A 19,164-nucleotide genomic window follows, 5' to 3' on the forward strand; every position below is an offset into this window, starting at 1 on the left:
TCTCGATCTGGCATCTGGTGTGGAAGCAGCCCACGTCAATGTCGACTATTTCTTCCGTCAATTTGACTTTGCGGTCTCTGGATTCACATAGGACCAGGGGTCTGGTGGAGCCTTCTTCAGCTGTGACATACTCACCCAAGTATCACACTCGGTCGTTTGGCAGCAGTGACGGTGACCAAAGAGTCCTTAGGGGGTCCTCTCCATCCGTCTCATTTTTGTAAAAGCAACAGAACAAAACAGTAACTGTGCGTACATGACAAGACTGTAAGATCCCCATTGTTAAATCTGATGAGAGTTCACTTAAAAGGGAAATGTAGTTATTCTGTGATATACAACGTTTTAAGATAATAACTGAAATGATGACTGACAACATAGCAGGACATACCAGATTTCTAGGAATCTTACACAATTTTCTAGAATACGTACAACATACGCCTACAGAACACAAAGAACACCCAGTATTACTTTTTGACAGAACTACTTCCTATGTAACTAACATATCAAATAAGACTAATTCGTGTAACACCTAAGAATGTATGGAGAAAGAACAAATCTTCGGAGATGCTACAGGGACTCTAGAAAATCCCGAAGTTATCTCCAGGTCAAAAAGACATCAATTACAATTTGGCTTGGGGGAAGGTTGTTGAAAGTATCAAAAGGCCTTAAAACACTTGGTCAAAAAGGTTCACAGGTCAAACGCTGCTTAGTTACCCATTTAATCATAATGACAAAGACTGCAGGCAAATACGGAAAGTTAAACATTTGTGTACAAAAACCTTAGCTCTTTGAACAGACAAGATTCAGTTCTCTTTAGTAATCAAAGACCTGATAAACACATCAAGAAACACAGGAAATTATTTTGATAAAATATAATCTTTTGTTTTCTAGGCAGATTACTTAAAAAGATAAAAAAAAAAACTCTTTTACACCTCTTACCAAGAGTAGACCAAAAGTCTAAGCAAACTTTGTCCTTTTAACAGAAAGAACACCAAACATTAATTTTGCAGATTAATTTTGATATTAAACCCATTTATTTATAAAAACTTAAATCTATTCGAATCTTAGCCAGCTTGACCACACATAAAATTTTTCTGCAAAGATTCCTTTTCCACAAGCTTCTACAACTTTTTAAACACCCCTTCAGATGTTGTCCTGTTTTTCCTCTCCCATTCCGAAATAACCAGCCTCACTTTAGGAAAAAATCATGCTCTTTTGCCTCAAAAAAATAATTCATCTTTATTCCTTGTACCTTCTCTTACCAAAAACACACATCTTACTTTCCTTGCATACAGAAATGTGTCCCTTATTACTTCTAGTACCTTACATATGTTAAAAATTTTAATGCTTAATATATTTTAATTTCTAAATGATTTTTTACAAGTTTATTATTGGAGAGAGTACGTGTGTGAGCATGGGGGAGAGGCAGAAAGAGTGCGAGAGAGAGAGAGAGAGAGAGAGAGAGAGAGAGAGAGAGAGAATTCCAAGCAGGCTCCACCCTGTCAACGCAGAGCCCGATGAGGGGCTTGATCTCACGAACTGTTGAGATCATGACCTGAGCCAAGATCAAGAGTCAGACGCTTATGTGACTGAGCCACCCAGGCATCCCTAAAATGCCTTAATTTCTGATGAAAATAAGAAGTTGACAATTGCGAGCTGTTTTTTACTTTAGCATTCTACGGCTTGGCAAATGTATAAATACATTTTTATATTTTCTAGAAACACATGCTTTCTCCATGTGGCACAAACACGTTCACTCATAGCCTCAAATAGCTTTAACTGCTCTGTAAAAATAAGTCAGAAAGTAGATAAACCTATCCATCTTCAGTAATTAATGTTTTGGTATTTTATTTAGAGAAGATCTAGACAGTCAAGTACTAATTTAACTTAATAAAACTTTAAGTGTTCAGGTTACCAAAAAGATTTGGGGTAACTATTTAAAAAGCTCACCGAGGGGCGACTGGGCGGCTCAGTCGGTTAAGCATCCAACTTCGGCTCAGGTCATGATATCGCAGTTTGTGGGTTTGAGCCCCGTTGGGCTCTGTGCTGACAGCTCAGAGCCTGGAGCCTGCTTCAGATTTTGTGTCTCCCCCTCTCTCTGCCCCTCCCCTGTTCATGCTCTATCTCTCACTGTCTCTCAGTAATAAATAAACATTTTTAAAAAAACATTTTTTTAAAGTTCACCGAAAAATTTCTGCCCCCACTTACATGTATTCAGTTCACTTGTTCCCAGCATGTGGGATGAAAATTTCATCAAACCAAGTTATTTTCTGTGCTGACAAATTTTGTAACAGTGATAACATGAATTTATTTGATTAATAAATCCAGGTAGAATAAAAGACGTATGTGTGCATTATATTTAATGTTGATAATTCTACAGACATGTCTGTCTTGACTAAACCCACGAACTTTCATCAGCTTTAATATGAATATTTTCCCAGATCACGTGAACCTGAAAAGCATTTAGGTCTCTATTACATTTTTGAGAATTTTATGAACACTTTGTTCATATAAGTGCTTTTCCTTAAGCCAACTGAATAGAGCTGTTTAAAAAAATTAATTTTGGCAATACAATCTGGAGGTGGAAAATCCCACACATGTACAATACACATATATAAACATACATACAGACAGAAGTAAACAGAGACCTTACAGCTTTTGTTTCAAAATTTTAGCGATGAGACGGTAGGATAATGCAAAACTCACTGGTTTATGAAAGATGCTGGATCCAAATCATGTGTCTGGAAGATGAAATAAGTAAAGGTCACCTGCTCAGGTGACTAAAGCTTTTTACTAATATTTGTTTATTTGCCTAAGTTTCAAATAACCTTTTCCCCTTTTGTTTTCCTTCTGATAAGAATGACCTCCCTGAAGTTTTTATTTCAAAGACATGGCCTAGCTAAGTCTTGGGAGACCAGGTAGAACATTTACATGCCAAAGGCACAGGGGAAAAAAATGCAAGTTCCTCCCGGAAGAAACTTCATGTTCTAAGGTCAGAAGTTTTACAATACTGGGGCATCTGGGTGGCTCAGTTGGTTAAGCATCCAACTTCGGCTCAGGTCATGATCTTGTGGTCCATGAGTTCGAGCCCCGCATCCAGCTCTGTGCTGACAGCTCAGAGCCTGGAGCCTGCTTTGGATTCTGTGTCTCCCTCTCCCTCTTTGCCCCTTTCCGCTCACACTCTGTCTCTCTCTCTCAAAAATAAGTAAACATTTAAAAAAGAATAATTTTTACAATACTTACACATCTTTTGAGATAAATAGAGGTGGTTTTAGGATTGCTAACTATAGGTGAACTGTGACTTGTGACTTGTTCCTAGAGCCGCATTTCTAGTTTTGCTAAGATGTGTAAGATAAAAACAGTTGTTTTTAATTCCTCAAAGAATTAGATTACAGCCTAATGATACCAAGGGGCTGATCTGTCCATCTAACCAAATTACCTTCAATTTACATCAGGGAGTGGATTTCCAACTAAGATGAAAACCCAAGATTTCTATGTTCTGGATTTAGACCTGTTTGTCTTTGGGATGTTTTACAAAATCCTTTCACAGACATCAGAAGGTTGTTCTTTCCTTCTGGATGTGTGGTTTTATTTTAGCTTAGGGAAAAATGTCTATGTCAGGCACTGAATATCAGCTTCCAGTTTCACCAACTTTTGACCACCGAGCTACTTTACAAAAATCCTTTAAATATTTTGTCAGTTTTCAGCTGAGATGAACAATAAATTATTTTTGGTGGTACTGAACAACCCCTGTTGGGTTTAAGAGGAGGCAAAGAATACTACTTTCTCAAGATTCAGAGTCACTCTGAAATATGGCCAAAAGGAAGAACTGACAACTTTTGTGTTCAAGGCAGGCAGAAAGCCAAGCCAAGTTCTTAGGACACAAAACAAGACAAGCAAGAAGGCAAGAACTCTCCCTGGAGGAGACAGAAAGAGTCGAGAATCAGTGGGTTGGGTTTGGAAAGGAAGAGACAACTCAAGAAATTTTATTTTCTCCTCTTGACTGGGCATGCAGACAGAGATCCAGGAGAGCTGACTCTGGTAGGAACCCTCACCTTTCACCGACTTCTGTCAGTCTTCCCCAAACACCATCTGTAGGTTCCAAGAGGGCTTAAAGAGTGTAGCTTCAGTATCTACCAGAATCTGGCAAAGTGTTTCATTCATTTGTAGTTTCCCTTGTTTGTTTAAGGGAGTGACAGCCGTTTACCAGAAAATTCCTGGGTCCCAACAACTCTGGGAGGGGCCCATATGGGAGCTCTCCTTTAAGGGTAGATATGGAGGCATCTATAAGGCCACTCAGTTGGCAAATTTTGTTTTCAGTCTTATTCCAAAGTCCTTTCAAAGTACTTGGCTGCAGTCATGAGTTCCATCAGACTGATGGGGGCTCAGTTCCAACCTGTTTTTGTTGTTGTTTTTGTTGTTGTTGTTGTTGAATTTTTAATCAGTCTACTAATCTCAGGGACTGATCCATTTACAAACAGCGCAGCTAGAGCAGGTTGGGTGACCTCATTTTTTGCATGGAACCTGAATGCCACAGGAAGAGTGCTTCCACACAGGCTTTAATGTCTGCCACAGATTCATCTTTTTTGTTTGCATGTTTCAGTAATAAACCAAATGGTGTGTGCAGGGAAAACTCCTCCAAAGGATGGCTTTTAAGAGATCAATCACTATTTTATGAACTTTTTCTGGTCCACGAGGGAAGTGTGTTTAAGATCGAGGATCCTGAGCATCTTTGGGTTTACGCTGATCTGTTTCCTGACTCCATGTTTGGGCTTCCTCAGGGCCAACCTGCATGTGCATAAGCCCATAGAGATCTGGAAGCCTGCGGTCCTTGGCCCTGGTAATGATGAAATTCTTCAGGAAACTTCTGGGGATCCTCCCTAGGTTTAGGAAATTCTGTTACTACGGTAGTTCACTCTTTGACCAAGGAGTTTAAGATATCTTTAAAAAAAATTTTTTTAACGTTTATTTTTGAGAGAGCAAGCAAGCACAAGCAGGGGAGGGGCAGAGAGAGAGAGGGGGACACCGAATCCGAAGCAGGCTCCAGGCTCTGAGCTGTCAGCACAGAACCCGACACGGGGCTCGAACTCACGAACCATGCGATCATGACGTGAGCCAAAGTTGGACAGTTAACTGACCTACCCCAGCGCCTCAGGAGTTTAAGGCATCTGAGGAGGATCTCCTGCAACCTGGGGTGACCCATTCTGTTTGTTTGGTTTGGGAGCCCTTGCTTTCAAAATCTTGTCTAACAGGAATGTTTCTCATAATGGCCATTGTAATTCTAGGTTGTTTTTAGTAAGACTTTGTCATTGTAAATATCTACAGCTTCTGGGACCACAGTTCTTAGACACCAGATAAGTAGTAGTTGTGCCGAAAGGTGGTATGTTCAACTCTCTGAGCTAAGGCTTTGGGTCTTTTGGAGCCGAACTAACACCTAAGGGGATGTGTGGCTGGGCTGGGGATCGTGTGATGTTTGTACCTCACCACACGGAGACTTTCTTGAGGTTGGCAGGTGATCTAGCATCAGTGTAACCTGTTCTGTGACCAGCTTATGGATAAAGTTAGGTGGCAAGCATTCTAACAGTTTTTAAGTGCTCAACGCATGCAAGTCAATTATGCAGCTTTTGGCTTCCAAGATTTCCACTGCCTTTACCTACACGAAACACACTGGATCCAGGCCAGCTTAAGCCACACCTAGTTTGACTCCAGTTGGTAACTGCCAGCAATGGGACTGGGGACAGGACTAAGCCAGCAGACCCCAAACAAATGGAGAACTCTGGAATGAACCACCACCAACATGGAATCTGAGATTCAAGCAAGGGTAAGGATTCTGACCAGACGGGGAACTGCAGTCCCGACTGCCAGCACTTCTCAACATGGAATCAGGGACCGGAAGCAAACGACAGCTCAGAGAGCCAACAAGGTCAGGAGCTTGACACAGAGAGAGCAGAGCTCAGAACCAAGAGGAACTTACCCATGGCCCTCCGAAAGGGCTAGAAAGACAGAGGGTTTGTGGGTACGCAGCCTGTGTTTCTCGCCCCCAAAGCCGTGAGAGGCTCCCTTCAGATCCCATCCCTGCCACCAAATCTGTTAAAAGCCAAAATTCATCTGAATAAAATTTAAAGATCTTATTAGTTTTATTCAACAATTCACGACTGGGGTGGTACCCCACCTGGCACATAGAAAGAAGTGCCCAGGAGCTGCAGAAAATGTTAAGAGTTACGGGCAGAAAGAGGTGGGACAGGGAAGTTATTTCAGCAGAGCCATCTTCCTTTGAGGGGACCGCAGCGGGGAAGAGGGATCCATCTCGGATTATCTCATTAGTGCTGGCCAGGTAATTCCAGACTGCCCGGCTTAAGATTCTACTCCTGGGAGAGGCTGAAACTGCAATCCATTTAGGTATTAAGCCTTGGTTTGGTGATGTGGGCTTAGCACAATCTGGGGCCTGTTGCCTCTTTTTAAATCATACTCTGTAATTTACAAAGTCCTTTCCAATGTGTTTTAGTTATTTCTGAAGAACTCCATCGCTTTTCAGTTGGCCAGCATGCCAATGGAAACTTGCAGTCACACGTAACTACAAAGCACTTAGAATCTAATTCGTCCTTCCAGTTTCCACATTCGGAAGAAAAATAGCATGAGGCCGAGGATAATAAACAAAGATGACAGAATTAGTCTCCTGGAACTCGAATGAGAAAATGAACACAGCCGTACCAGAATTCCTCATGGCTCATCAGCACCAGCTAACTTTCTTCAAAACTCAGGTTCCAAATGTCCCATATCTCTTTCAAATTTTGTTTTTGCAAAGGAGGGAATGAACATTTTCTTACGTGAGCACATTAACATTTTTGGCCTCTGAAAGAGTAGTTTTTTTAAACTTTAGAACCTATACGACTGTGAACCTCTTTGGAATATTTTCAGTCTGTGAGAAGGGAGGGCTAAAATGTCCTCTCATGGTTCACAGGTTTTATTGTTTATAGTTCACAGGTTTCTTTCTTTTAATCAAAGACGAGATGGTCTCTTTTTTATAGGTCCTATAGGCTACCTTCTCCTTATCATCTGTTTTAAGTAGAATCATTAGAAATCTTACATTTTGGGAGTGCCTGGGTGGTTCAGTCGCTCAGTTAGGCATCTGGCTTCAGCTCAGGTCACGATCTCACAGTCCCTGCGTTCAAGCCCCGCATAGGGCTCTGTGCTGACAGCTCAGAGGCTAGAGCTTGCTTTGAATTCTATGTCTCCCTCTGTCTGCCCCTCCCCTGCTTGCACTCTCTCCTCTCTCTCTCTCTCAAAAACAAACATTAAAAAAATGAAAAGAAAAAAGAAATCTTTCATTTTTTAGACCTTCCTAATTCCCTCGAAAGGGAAACTCTGCTGGAAGAGGCAGAACTGGTTGTTCAGTGAGATAAGGAGGAGCACAAGGAGAGATCCAAGGACATTCCCTTCCTCACACCATAGGGACAACTTGGGTCTGAATGACTAGTGCATTAAATGACTCTGCTGAATAATCAGATTCTAAACGTTAAAGACAATTATGTACCAAATAGACAGACAAACGTGGTGGTATATTTTAAAAGCCAGATATATTTTTAAACGATCATGCCTACAATAAGTAAATTATGTAGTGATGGAACATCAAAAAAAAGTTGATGAACAAAAAGGCACAGTCTAAGAGTTCAAGAGTAGAAAGAACAGAAGAGTTCCTTTTGGTTTGGTTCTAAGGTAAGAGAAAAGAGAAACAGGTGTACTAAAATGATATCTCGGGTGAAGGTTTCTGTCAGCTGAAGCAGTTAACATTGGCGTCTTTCTCCCTGGTCCGAAGCAGTCTTTTCTTTCATTGACTTCTGAGAGTGTGTTTAATCTTCCTTTGTGTACAGATGGTACATCAGGGCTACCACCAGCGCTGAGATGGCGGGGATCACCCAGTTGGTCCACCAGCTGGAAAGAAAGGGCAATGATGCTTGTACGGTGCTCGATACACAGGACTCAAAACCTCTGCTCTTCTGATTACCATGAAAGCCACTGTGGCATGTTTTTATTACCTCTCTAACGTACCTGGATGAAAAACCAACTAACTCGTTAAAAGAGACATGAGCACATCACATGCCCTAATATACCAGCACCTGCTCAGCTTTATAAGAAAATGAACGGCCCCACCCCTGTTCCACTTAAATCTATTTCTATAAACTTATGCAAAGAGCTATGAACCACTCACTCCCCCAATAGATGCTACCGATAACTAGTGACTTATCTAAGGACACGAACTCTGAGTTACAGATCGCAAGTTCATAAAAGCAAATATTCCTTACAGGTTTTATTCTACTCACATACACTAAGAATTTAAAATAGTACTAAACCGAGAACCAGAAAATCAAGTTTCTCATTTTGGCAGAGGCATCAACAGGTCTATAACTGGGAGAACAGCACATCTCCTCGACTGTGAAGTTAAGGACTTTGAACCACAGGATGATTAAGGTTGCTCTGTCCACCACAACTTTACATTCTCCGACTCTGTTCTGAAAATCTAATCTGTACAAATGCACAATAGACTTAACGCAGGAAGAAACAGCATGCCCAAACGACTTCATCTGTGGGCCACAGGTATAAACCCAGAAAACTCCCTAACTTACACACTGTTTCAGTCCTGGTGCAAAGAACTTCTGATCTACTATAAATGGCAGATGACAGATCAAATCAGGGACAAAGCTAGGATGATCTTCAATTTAGATATGAACCTTTAATTACTTAGAAAACAAAATATACAGCTTGTGGAATGTGAATTAAGCCAGACAATCACCTATGAAGACATACATTTTCTGGCATAAACTTTCTACCCTGTAAAACTTCACCCATCAACCCATACGAAGATGGAGTTCATTAACAAGATTTAACCTGCACAAGGGTTACAAATGCAATTTTCATCTTGGTGGGCTTTTCAGTTTTCATTTAGAAGGAAACTGACCTGCCCATGAAACATAGGATGAAGTGAGTACTAACCACTGCCTGAAGGCAGGTAATGTACTAGAACACCGACAGACACTGGGGCGGTTACATTTGACAGGGTGAAAGAATAAATAAGCATAAATGTGTGGCTTTGAGCTTGGGGCCAAATATCTCTAGCTACCAGATACACAGATACATATAGCCCCAATTACACAAGTCAGTATGCTAGAACTGCCAAAAACGTCAATACAACGTTGGACTATACCACAGAAATCCAGTCCCTAGAACAAGGGACTCATGTTACACCTGGAAGAACACTGAACCATGCCCAGAGGGACCTGATCACTACAATGTTAAAACCGGATCATATACTGAATGAGAAAGGAAAGAGATGTTTGCCTGGAGAGTAAAAGACTGTGCCGGCCACAGGACTACCGTGGAGAAAAGGAGACCCATTTGTTCAGTCGGTCCTATAGGGTAGATATGGCCAGAGGGTGAGATTCGGGGTTGTTCTGAAGAGGGTCCCGAGTCTGAGCTGACAGCCGAAGAGAGAGTGTCCTGAGTCATGTGGGTGCCAAGTGGGGACAATCCTGGGATGTCCACTGATGGGGGGGGAGGGGGCACGGTGGACGCCTGCACCTCAAATGGGGGAGGGTCCCATAATCCCACTCTGACTCTATGAGCCTTCTGATCACAATTACTTTAAAAGAAAACTACCACGTATCACGTACCTGGAATTAGAATCAACAGTAGTAATGAGAGTCTCCTGAAACACGAGAGAAAAAGTAAACGTAAAGGGAACATCTAAACATTTATTCAATTGACTAAGGACTTCTTTTATAAGTAGGTCACAGTATTTTACTCAGTACATTCTTCCAAACACATTGAAAGGGAAAATTAACATCATAAACTTCTCACTAAAATGCCCAATTTCACCATTTTTTCAGAAGGAAAAAAATTTTAAGAATCATCTGTATGTAAATTACTTATAACCTAGATAATTTGAAAGAAAATGTTAAAAACAGCCTATATATAAAATATCCTGTACACAGTACACATCTGAATACTTTAATGGAGAAACTGAAAACAGATTATCATGTACACATACACATAACCCCACCACTACCTTCAGGAAGAGCAGTTTAATTTTTTAAAAGCACTGATGAAACATTCAATAAAAAACATTAGTTATTTCATTCAAATTTTATGTGAAGCAAAGTTACCCAAATTGTATTAAAAGACATGTCAAGCAAAAAGAGAGAAGTAAAAACAGTCATTTAAATTATAACACTCTGGGGGCACCTGGTTGGCACAGTTAAGTGTCTGACTTGATTTCAGCTCAAGTCAAGATCTCAGGGTCATGAGATCAGGCCCCCAGTCAGGCTCTGCACTGACAGTACAGAGCCTGCTTGGGATTTTCTGTCTCTCCCTCTCTCTCTGCCCCTCCCCAACTTGTGTGTGCACACTCTCTCTCAAAATAAATAAGTAAACTTAAGAAAATAATTAAATTAATTAATTGTAACACTGTGGACCACCACCTTTCCTGGACTCCAACTCTGACAAGACGGCTCTAAAAAGATACGGGAGGCCTTAGGGACTGGTCTCTCACACCATCACTGGCCAAGAGCCCTCTGAAAATAAGGACGCCCTGTGCGTGTGCTGGGGTCTTTCACAGTTGCAGCCTAATTTACCTTCCAGAACTTTCTGAGAGAAGTTCTTCTTGTCGGTACCATGAAAGTGAACTAATTTTGGCTCTGGAACAATACATACTTCCCCAAACAGCTGAATAACTAAGGCCTAAGAAAAAATAAACTGTTCTGGGCTTGAAAACTTAAGAAGCATTCTTTTGAAATTTCACACCAGCAGAAGTATTAGTGCCTCAAAGGAAGGTAAGTAAGGCAGCTTCCTCAGAGAGTTCATCTCCGCAGTTTCCCAAAGCACAAGACAAGCCAGTAGCAAAACAATCAGCAGTCTGCAGTGAGGCAAAGCGACACACAGCAGGGCGCATTAGAGAAACCCCATGAAAAGGCAGAAAACTTTTAGGGAAGGGCAAGCAAAACAGTTAGGAGACCCACAAACCTGGAAACATGGCCTTTAAGATTCCTGACACAATGGGAGGGAAAAAAATAAGTCATTTAAAAAGGAAACTTCACACATCTATTATCTCTTTAAGCAATGTTAAATCTTAGCGACTACACAAAGTATTCATAACAACAGCAAGGCTTTTCAAATTTTGTATATATGAATAAAATTAACAAGGATTACCAGAAGTCAGTGGACTATGCAAAATTATTATTCAGCGATTAGAAGACACAATGAGTTGTGAAAACCAGAGTGCAACAGTTCATTAAAGGTAAAATATTATCGTCACGGTAGAAAGTTAAGCCCGGAAGAGTAAAACAGAACGCGAACACAGATCTGTTATTTGCTTATACCAAGTACATGCATTTTACCAAACATGCTGACAACTCTATGGAAACTAGGCTGGCCTGTCCTCACTCTCCAAACACTACCCTGAGCGCTCATGCTAAAACAAAAACTCTTAGGGTGTTTGATCCTCTAAAGAGCTGTACTTTGGGGCGACTAGGTGGCTCAGTCGGTTGAGCGTCCAACTTCGGCTCAGGTCATGATCTCATGGTCTGTGGGTTCGAGCCCCGCGTCGGGCTCTGTGCTGACATCTCAGAGCCTGGGCCCTGTTTCAGATTCTGTGTCTCCCTCTTTCTCTGGCCCTCCCCTGTTCATGCTCTCTCTCTCTCTCTCTGTCTCAAAAATAAATGTTAAAAAAAAAAAAATTAAAAAAAAAAAAAGAGCTGTACTTTAAGAGATTATATATATTTCCAAGTGTTTATTTTCTGTTAGGCTCTTAACCCAGAGGTGCCTGGGAGTTACAGCAAAAGTCTGAATTATCACTTACCACAGTGCTGAAAAAGGAAACTGAAACAGTCTTGTCGATCCAGTGGTCTGAGGGGCCTAAGCTGGGTTTCTATGTGTAACTAACAAATACATCAAGACCAACAGGCAGAAAAGACTATGGCTTTTATTATAGGCTCTGCCACCTGCTCACTCCATGACCTTGAGGAGTTCAACTTCACATAGAAAGGTCAATAATTCAACCAGTGCAAGAGAAGCTCTATATAAAATAATGCAAAGCGCCTCGGGTCTTTGCGAATCAAAGTCCTCTCATTTATACATTCATCTTCCTTAGCCTAGTCCCTAAGTGGAAGGCTTTCCTAACCCATGCCTTTCCCGTGCAGAGCCCACACAAGAAGCTTCAAGAAACCGCACCTGCCAAGCTGGAGATGGGTGCTAGCCATGGTTCTGCAGCATGTGACCTTAGACAAGGCCAACGCTCGGAACAAGGTCTGAGCTTCACTGTTCTCACCCTCCCTGGAAGGTCTCTGGATCCCACAGGGACATCACAAGAACCAAATAAGGTCATTTAAACAGCAATGATTTGAAAACCACAACCAAGAAAAGGTATTGACACTCCTGACATCCTCCGTGTAAGCAAATGTGATAGGTACAAATTTGTTTAGGAACATGTCATTTCTGTCTACAAATATCTTACTTTGGCAACTAAACACCAAGTTTTCCTTTGGGCAGGTTCAAACTAGTCATCTTTGTTGCATCTTATTTTACAATTCAACTAGATATTTTAAACAGGCAACGCTGAAAAAATTCAGAGCACAGCTTACATTGATCAGCCTGCAGAGACAGACAGATGGTTACACAGAGACACAACAACAGAAATATCTGAGGACTCTCGCCTGGCAAACTAGAAGCCCCAGAAAGAAAAATCCAGAAATGTGGTCACAAATTTTCCTTCACTGCATCTGCCTGTGGCCTCTAAGGAAGATGGCAAGTTCTCGGCCGCTTCCTCCACTTCTGCTGATAGAAGCAATGTCATGTGTGTTCTCAGAGAGGAAAGAGTCTGTCTTCCAGAAATGCGGCAGCGCGGTAGGGACCCGCTGACCACCTCAGCCCTAATTTCTGTCTCTGGGCATCATGGTTTGGGATACGGCTGGATCTACATTAAATCTAACTTGATATAATGAGCCTCATCAAACCTTTGTTTTATTACAGCTGAATGATTTGCCCCGAGATTACTAACATACCGAACACCTAACAGGAAAAAAAAATGTATTTGTTCCCTGAGAGACTGTGGAGAAAAAGCAAAAACCACATGCATCACAGGATTTCACCTGCCCCAAACAAAAGTAGCCCCCCAAAAGCTGCTAATGTCGTATGAATGAACAGCAGGGACTGTTACAGAGGCAGCAACTGTTACAGAGGCAATTCAAATTCTGAAGTCCATTTCTTATCTTCCCAAGGTATTCGGATCACCAACATTGAACTTAAGCCTTTTGGAATAGGGAAAGAAGAGAATATAAATGAAGGTGCTGTGTAGGAAACAGCACGATGCAAGACTTTTATTGTACTACCTGGGGTATAAAGGTAAGCATGGCCTTCATGCTCTATTGGATTCACTGCTTGGATTTTGCTATAGATTAAAGACAACGTCTCGTCAACAGCAGCTGGTTCTTCATACAAGCCCCATGGAGTCCCACTGTTGTCCTCTAGTAAAAGCAAGAGCAGAAACCAAAATGGAAAAACTATCCTTTGTTTCTGTGGCTTAAGCAAAACTTTCCTCCAGATCCTTTAATTACAGGCCAGCAACCATCCTGTCTGCTCGTACTTGTCAGGGATTCTGGTTGTTGGCATCAGTTCTCACTATGGGTTTACCTTCAGAGGTGTGAGATCATCAGCTCACAGAGAAGGGCTAGTGAACCAGGACGTAAAACTAGTGTCCCTAGAACTGTTTTCCTTTCCTAAGGAAAAATGCCCCCAAAAGTTATTATTTAATCTGACTAACATTAAATCCATGCAACCAATGTTTATTTTACACCTACTATGTGCCCCGGGGACACAGAGATGACGACGACACGGGTAGTGTTCTGCAAGGTTCAGGTACTAAGATCTGTCCTCAATCAGACTTTACGCTCTCTGAAAATCAGGTTTGTGTCAAATCTTTCAGATTAGAAGCACAGTGCTGCTTATAAAAAGAAGCTCTTGAAGAGGTAGCTACTGACATTCATGAGGAAAAAATTACGTGTTGAGGGTCTTACGAAGAGAACACACAAGCTGTTCTAATGAAACACAATGGCTGATCCACACATGAAGTATTTTCCTGAGCCAACAGGTTACATATTCATCTAACCTAGAGAGACCTATGCTGGCCTCCAATATGTAAAAGACCTCTGTCCTCCAGTTTGACAGACATTAAATACAGAGGAGACACATACGGTCCTGAGACGCTGAGAGGATGCACTTACCGAAGGTTTGATTATCTTTGATCTGTCATCCTGCAAAGGAAAAAAAAGCACATCATGGAATGAAAGAAAGTTTACGAAAGCACCATGTCCAAAGCACTCGCTTTTACTGAGAAGTTTTAAAAAACCTTACTCTTCGGTAATTATTAGCAATTTACGTTCCTCTACCTAGGTTGTTATTCACATAGTTTGATCCATCTGAGTTGACTGCTAGAATTAACAACTGATTAAGTGATTAGTTTTCAATCTAGAGTTCCAAGGTTTAGAACATCATCCATGATAATCCTATTTCTATGTTGATGTGCATATATATTAGACTTGGATTTTGATCTTCAATTCAGAGAGCAGCTGGGATCTAATTAGATTCTTCTCTTCTATCCTCTGAAATGAGTCTGTGTGTGTGTGTGTGTGTGTGTGTGTGTGTGTGTGTGTGTGTAATTCTGTGTGATATCCTTAGTGAATTCCTGCAATCTCCCAGTTGCAGGGCCGTAATTTTCTTAAACCTCTGGTTGAGGGAGTCCAAATTAAGGGGCATCTAAAGGTGACCACAGAGGAGCCCAGTAGGCAGGTGAGGCAGAAATGCTGTAGTCACAGCCTGAAAACCCACCTGCTCTAAACCCACAAGTTTTGGAAAGGAAAGAATCAAACATTTTAAGGGAAGTCTCTCCAGTTACCAGGAACGTACCGCACTTTGATGAAGTGTGAAGATGAAGATGATAAAAACAGGTGGATGAATAAACTCCCCGAACAAGTGAGGGACACTTTCAGAGCACCACCTCCTGCCACCAAACAGCAAACAAAAAACCCCACCTCTCCCTTCAACTGAAATTGCTCTACAGCACATTTCTGATCTTCAGGCTTTCCATAAAAAGCCTGCTTTAAGCTTTCCTTCATCCCTGATCGTCGTAAGAAACGTCAATCAACAAAACTTTTCATATGGGTTTTCATCTGTCAGGGGTCTCTCAGAGTGCCTGCTTGGGCTAGGGCCACACGCCTATGCTGCTTCTTGTTAGCCTGCTTCTGACAGCACCTCAGCCCCCTCTGGATGGCTCCTGGTGAGGCAGCATGAGCTGAGAAGCAGACTGGGGACCGTGCTGAGAGACCCCAGTGCTCTCCAGAGGTGAGAACAGCTGAATGCAGACTGTAGGATCCACTGCCTGCTTGGAGAACGACACTGCTTTTTCCCAAGTGTTCAGCCGCATTCAGATTAGCCGAGTTTCACATGCTCATTTGAAACTGCCACAGAAGGGCCTAAACTCATATTACCCCTCTAGGTTTATATAAAAGCTGAAGTAGGCCAACATTTTGCCAAAGTCAGTCCATGGACTGACACCAAAGGTAACATTCTCAAAGTTCTGGGGTGAAGTGAGAAAAAAAGAGGAAAACGTGTTGGTTTTATACAAGGTAGAGTGCACTCATTTAACAGAGGTGGGTTAAAATTTTTTTTTTTAATTTTTTTAGAATTAAAATATCCTCAGACTAATGAAAGCAGAAGGGAGTTTGTTAAGTAAAATATTTTACTCAAAAAAAACAAAAACTAAAACAAAAAAACCCATGGTGGATCAATGACCCCCCACTTTCTAAAATCTGCTGCTCCAAGGGGCACCTGGGTGGCTCAGTCGGTTGGGCATCCGACTACGGCTCAGGTCATGATCTCACAGTTCGTGAGTTCGAGCCCCGTGTCAGGCTCTGTGCTGACAGCTCGGAGGCTGGAGCCTGCTTCAGATTCTGTGTCTCCCTTACTCTCTGCCCCTGCCCTACTAACGCTCTGTCTCTGTCTCTCAAAAACGAATAGACGTTAAATAAATAAATAGATAGATAGTAGATAGGTAGGTGGGTGGGTAGGTAGGTAGGTAGGTAGGTAGGTAAATCAATCAATCAATCTGCTGCTCTGAGAGACACTTCATAGTCTGAGAGGCGCCATGGCCTTGGGGTAGAGAGTCCTGACCCCAAGTGCCAGTGAGAACCAAGCCAGGGAAATACAAAGAAATTTCCAGCTGATTTACGACAAGAATGGTGTTCTAAAATCAGGAGGAACTGTTTTTGCTTTACTCCTTCGATTTCGTAGTACACAAGTCTACCGTTTTGAGCAAGGTCAACTCACAACCTTAAAGAAAAGGAAAGGCCCCCCAAGAAGGTACTTACCGGATGAAGCTCTCCAATGATGTACGTTTTGGACAATTCTCTAGCATCTGTAGAGTGCCCGACATCCTCAAAGTTTTCAGTAGCATCCCCTCCAGCTTGTTCCCTTAGCACTTCTTCTCCACCAGGATGCTGTTTGAAGGAGATACAAAAAAAAAAAAAAAATACGTTTTTTCCAAGCAAATGAGTTAAAAGGAAGTGGTCAGTTTATTTAACCAAATAGGCTACTTTAGAAGTCATAGATGACAATGTGTGAGTACAACTCATCCATAATGTGGGTGAGAACAGTATACTCTTTTGTATTCAATTTCCTTCTTGGAAATACAGAAAAACCTTTCTCCAATAGTAAAGATGTCCATTTCCCCAGGTATTCATATGGCAATACACACATTAGACACATATTTTTAATCCTGTGGGAATGTCTTCTTTGCTTTTCCAGAAAGCTCTCAAAATTGTTCTTCTTAATCTTTACCCAACCTAATTTTAATTCAGTCCTATATCCTGACCTTTGATTTCTTCGGTCCAAGTGTAGACTTATGCTACTACTCCTTAGATGATTAACTGTGTGATAATTCATCTTCAAAAAGCACCCCGTCTGCCCACCAAGCACAGGCAGAGGATAGCCTGTTGGACAGGCAAGCACATCCCCTGCCTCTCGCAGAACTTTCTAGGAGAAAGTTAAAGGAAAGCAAGCAGGTGCACCAGTGACTTGCTCAAGCTGCTGCCAGAGGGACAGATTACTGATGGGGACTGCGGAGACAAGGAAGAAAGAGGAGCACTCTACGTGGGGGTCAGGAAGAAGACCTCTGTGGAACGGAAGCATTTCAGTGCTCTTAGTTAGGTGCTTCAAATGGTAAAACAAAGGATGGTCACAAAGCAGCAAGGGGACTGACAAGAGCGGCCAAGGCACAAACACAGATGAAGTCCAGAGATCTTCAGGCAAGGAAAGGAGTTCTCATTCAAGTCAAAAGAAAGAGCTTGGTTATTAGCATCCTAAATACTTTCATCGGGAAAAAAGTCTTCTTAAATTGAGCCTCAGTATTACCTTAGTTCAAATTTACCCCACCCTTAAGCAAATCATCTATAAGTACGTGTCCAATAACTAAACAACTCTCCTTTGCATAACAGACTGCACTCTGTTCTTAATTTCTCCCAAGTGATGGAAAACATAGAGGTACATGACAAAGAAGGGTAGATGATTACTCTCTTTTGAAATCCATTTCTCCTCCTACTTTGTTTAAATATATCTACTGCTATAGAAATCTACCAGTTTTCTTTTCCTCTACTATTGTAAAAGTTATCCATCTACATTATAGAAAAACTGAAAGCACAAAGAAATAAATAAAAATCACCCAATCATGTATGGTCTTGCCATCTCAATAGGGCTGGATATACATATAGGTATATGTGTGAATAATTTTTACAAGAAAACTGTGATCATTACCTTATGCATACTGTTTTGTTAGGTAAAAAGCAGATTACAATACATGGTACTGAGAGCATTGCCTAGTGGTTACTTACTACTACTATGTACACTTAGGAAAATAATGGTATTGATCTCATAGTTTTTGAAGATTAAACATGTTGATATATGTGCCTAGCACATAACATACAACCAGTGAGCATGACCCAGCATTTTTATGAAATATTTTCCCAATGTCATCAAGCATCTTTCCTCAACATGACTTTTCCAACAGCTACATAATACTACATACCGCAGGAATTTCCAAACTTATGTAAATGTCTTCTACTGGGGGCACAGATCAGAAGTCCACTTTAAACAAACATGAGGGGCGCCTGGGTGGCTCAGTCGGTTAAGCTGCCGACTTCGGCTCAGGTCATGATCTCGCGGTCTGTGAGTTCGAGCCCCGCGTCGGGCTCTGTGCTGACCGCTCAGAGCCTGGAGCCTGCTTCGGATTCTGTGTCTCCCTCTCTCTCTGACCCTCCCCCGTTCATGCTCTGTCTCTGTCTCAAAAATAAATAAATGTTAAGATAATAATAATAATAATAAAAATAAACAAACATGAGAAGCCACACCAGGGGTACAGGCAGCTGACTGGCTCACTCTGAGAGCCAATCCGAAGCTTCCTGATGTACCTCCAAGGCTGTAGCAATGGAAACCATGGTCTGTTGATTCTGTAACAGTCTGTTTAATACTGGACATGGACTGAGGAGTACAGAAGCAAAACACAAGAGATATAAAATGACTAATTTAACTCAGCACCCACAAATTATGTAAGTTCACATAATATTCTTTCCATGTGGATGGCTGAACTCATGAGTTCCTTAACTTTTGGTTCCTGTTAAGGATATGTGAATATAGACAAATCTCCCAGAGCGAACCACTACTTTCCAGTTATAACCCATAATCTTCAAAGGAAATTTGCACATGAGATTAAAAACACAGACTGGCCTTTAACAAAGCATCATAAAACTAAACAAGTTTTTAAAATAGAGAATTCTGGGGCATCTGGGTGGCTCAGCTGGTTGAGCATCTGACTCTTGATTTCAGCTCAGGTCACGATCCCGAGGTCGTGGGATCGAGCTCCACGTCAGATTCCACACTGAGCATTGGAGCCTGCTTAAGATTCTCTCTCTCTCTCTCTCTCTCTCTCTCTCTCTCTGTCTCTCTGTCTCTCTGTCTCTCTGTCTCTCTGTCTCTCACTCTCTCTTCGCACCCTCACCCCTCCCCGGCTCACTCACACAAACTCTTAGAGCAACACAACAGTCCTCACCCAAAAAAAAGGGCAAGTTCTCA

General features: G+C 41.7%; 1 protein-coding gene across 1 annotated transcript in view; it reads right to left on the reverse strand.

The window, feature by feature from the left end:
- Positions 1-7,555: 7,555 nt before the first annotated feature.
- LOC102950095 (cytochrome b5) overlaps positions 7,556-19,164 on the reverse strand; it is a 38,200-nt gene continuing 26,591 nt past the window's right edge. The window contains exons 2-5 of the mRNA XM_042962465.1: positions 16,410-16,538; positions 14,268-14,297; positions 9,666-9,700; positions 7,556-7,929 (exon numbers count right to left, since the gene is read on the reverse strand). Coding sequence (XP_042818399.1) covers positions 7,848-7,929; positions 9,666-9,700; positions 14,268-14,297; positions 16,410-16,538 — 276 coding nt within the window. The 3' untranslated portion in view covers positions 7,556-7,847. The remainder of the gene's footprint in view (positions 7,930-9,665; positions 9,701-14,267; positions 14,298-16,409; positions 16,539-19,164) is intronic.

Source organism: Panthera tigris, chromosome D3, assembly GCF_018350195.1.
Source record: "Panthera tigris isolate Pti1 chromosome D3, P.tigris_Pti1_mat1.1, whole genome shotgun sequence".
NCBI lineage: Eukaryota > Metazoa > Chordata > Mammalia > Carnivora > Felidae > Panthera > Panthera tigris.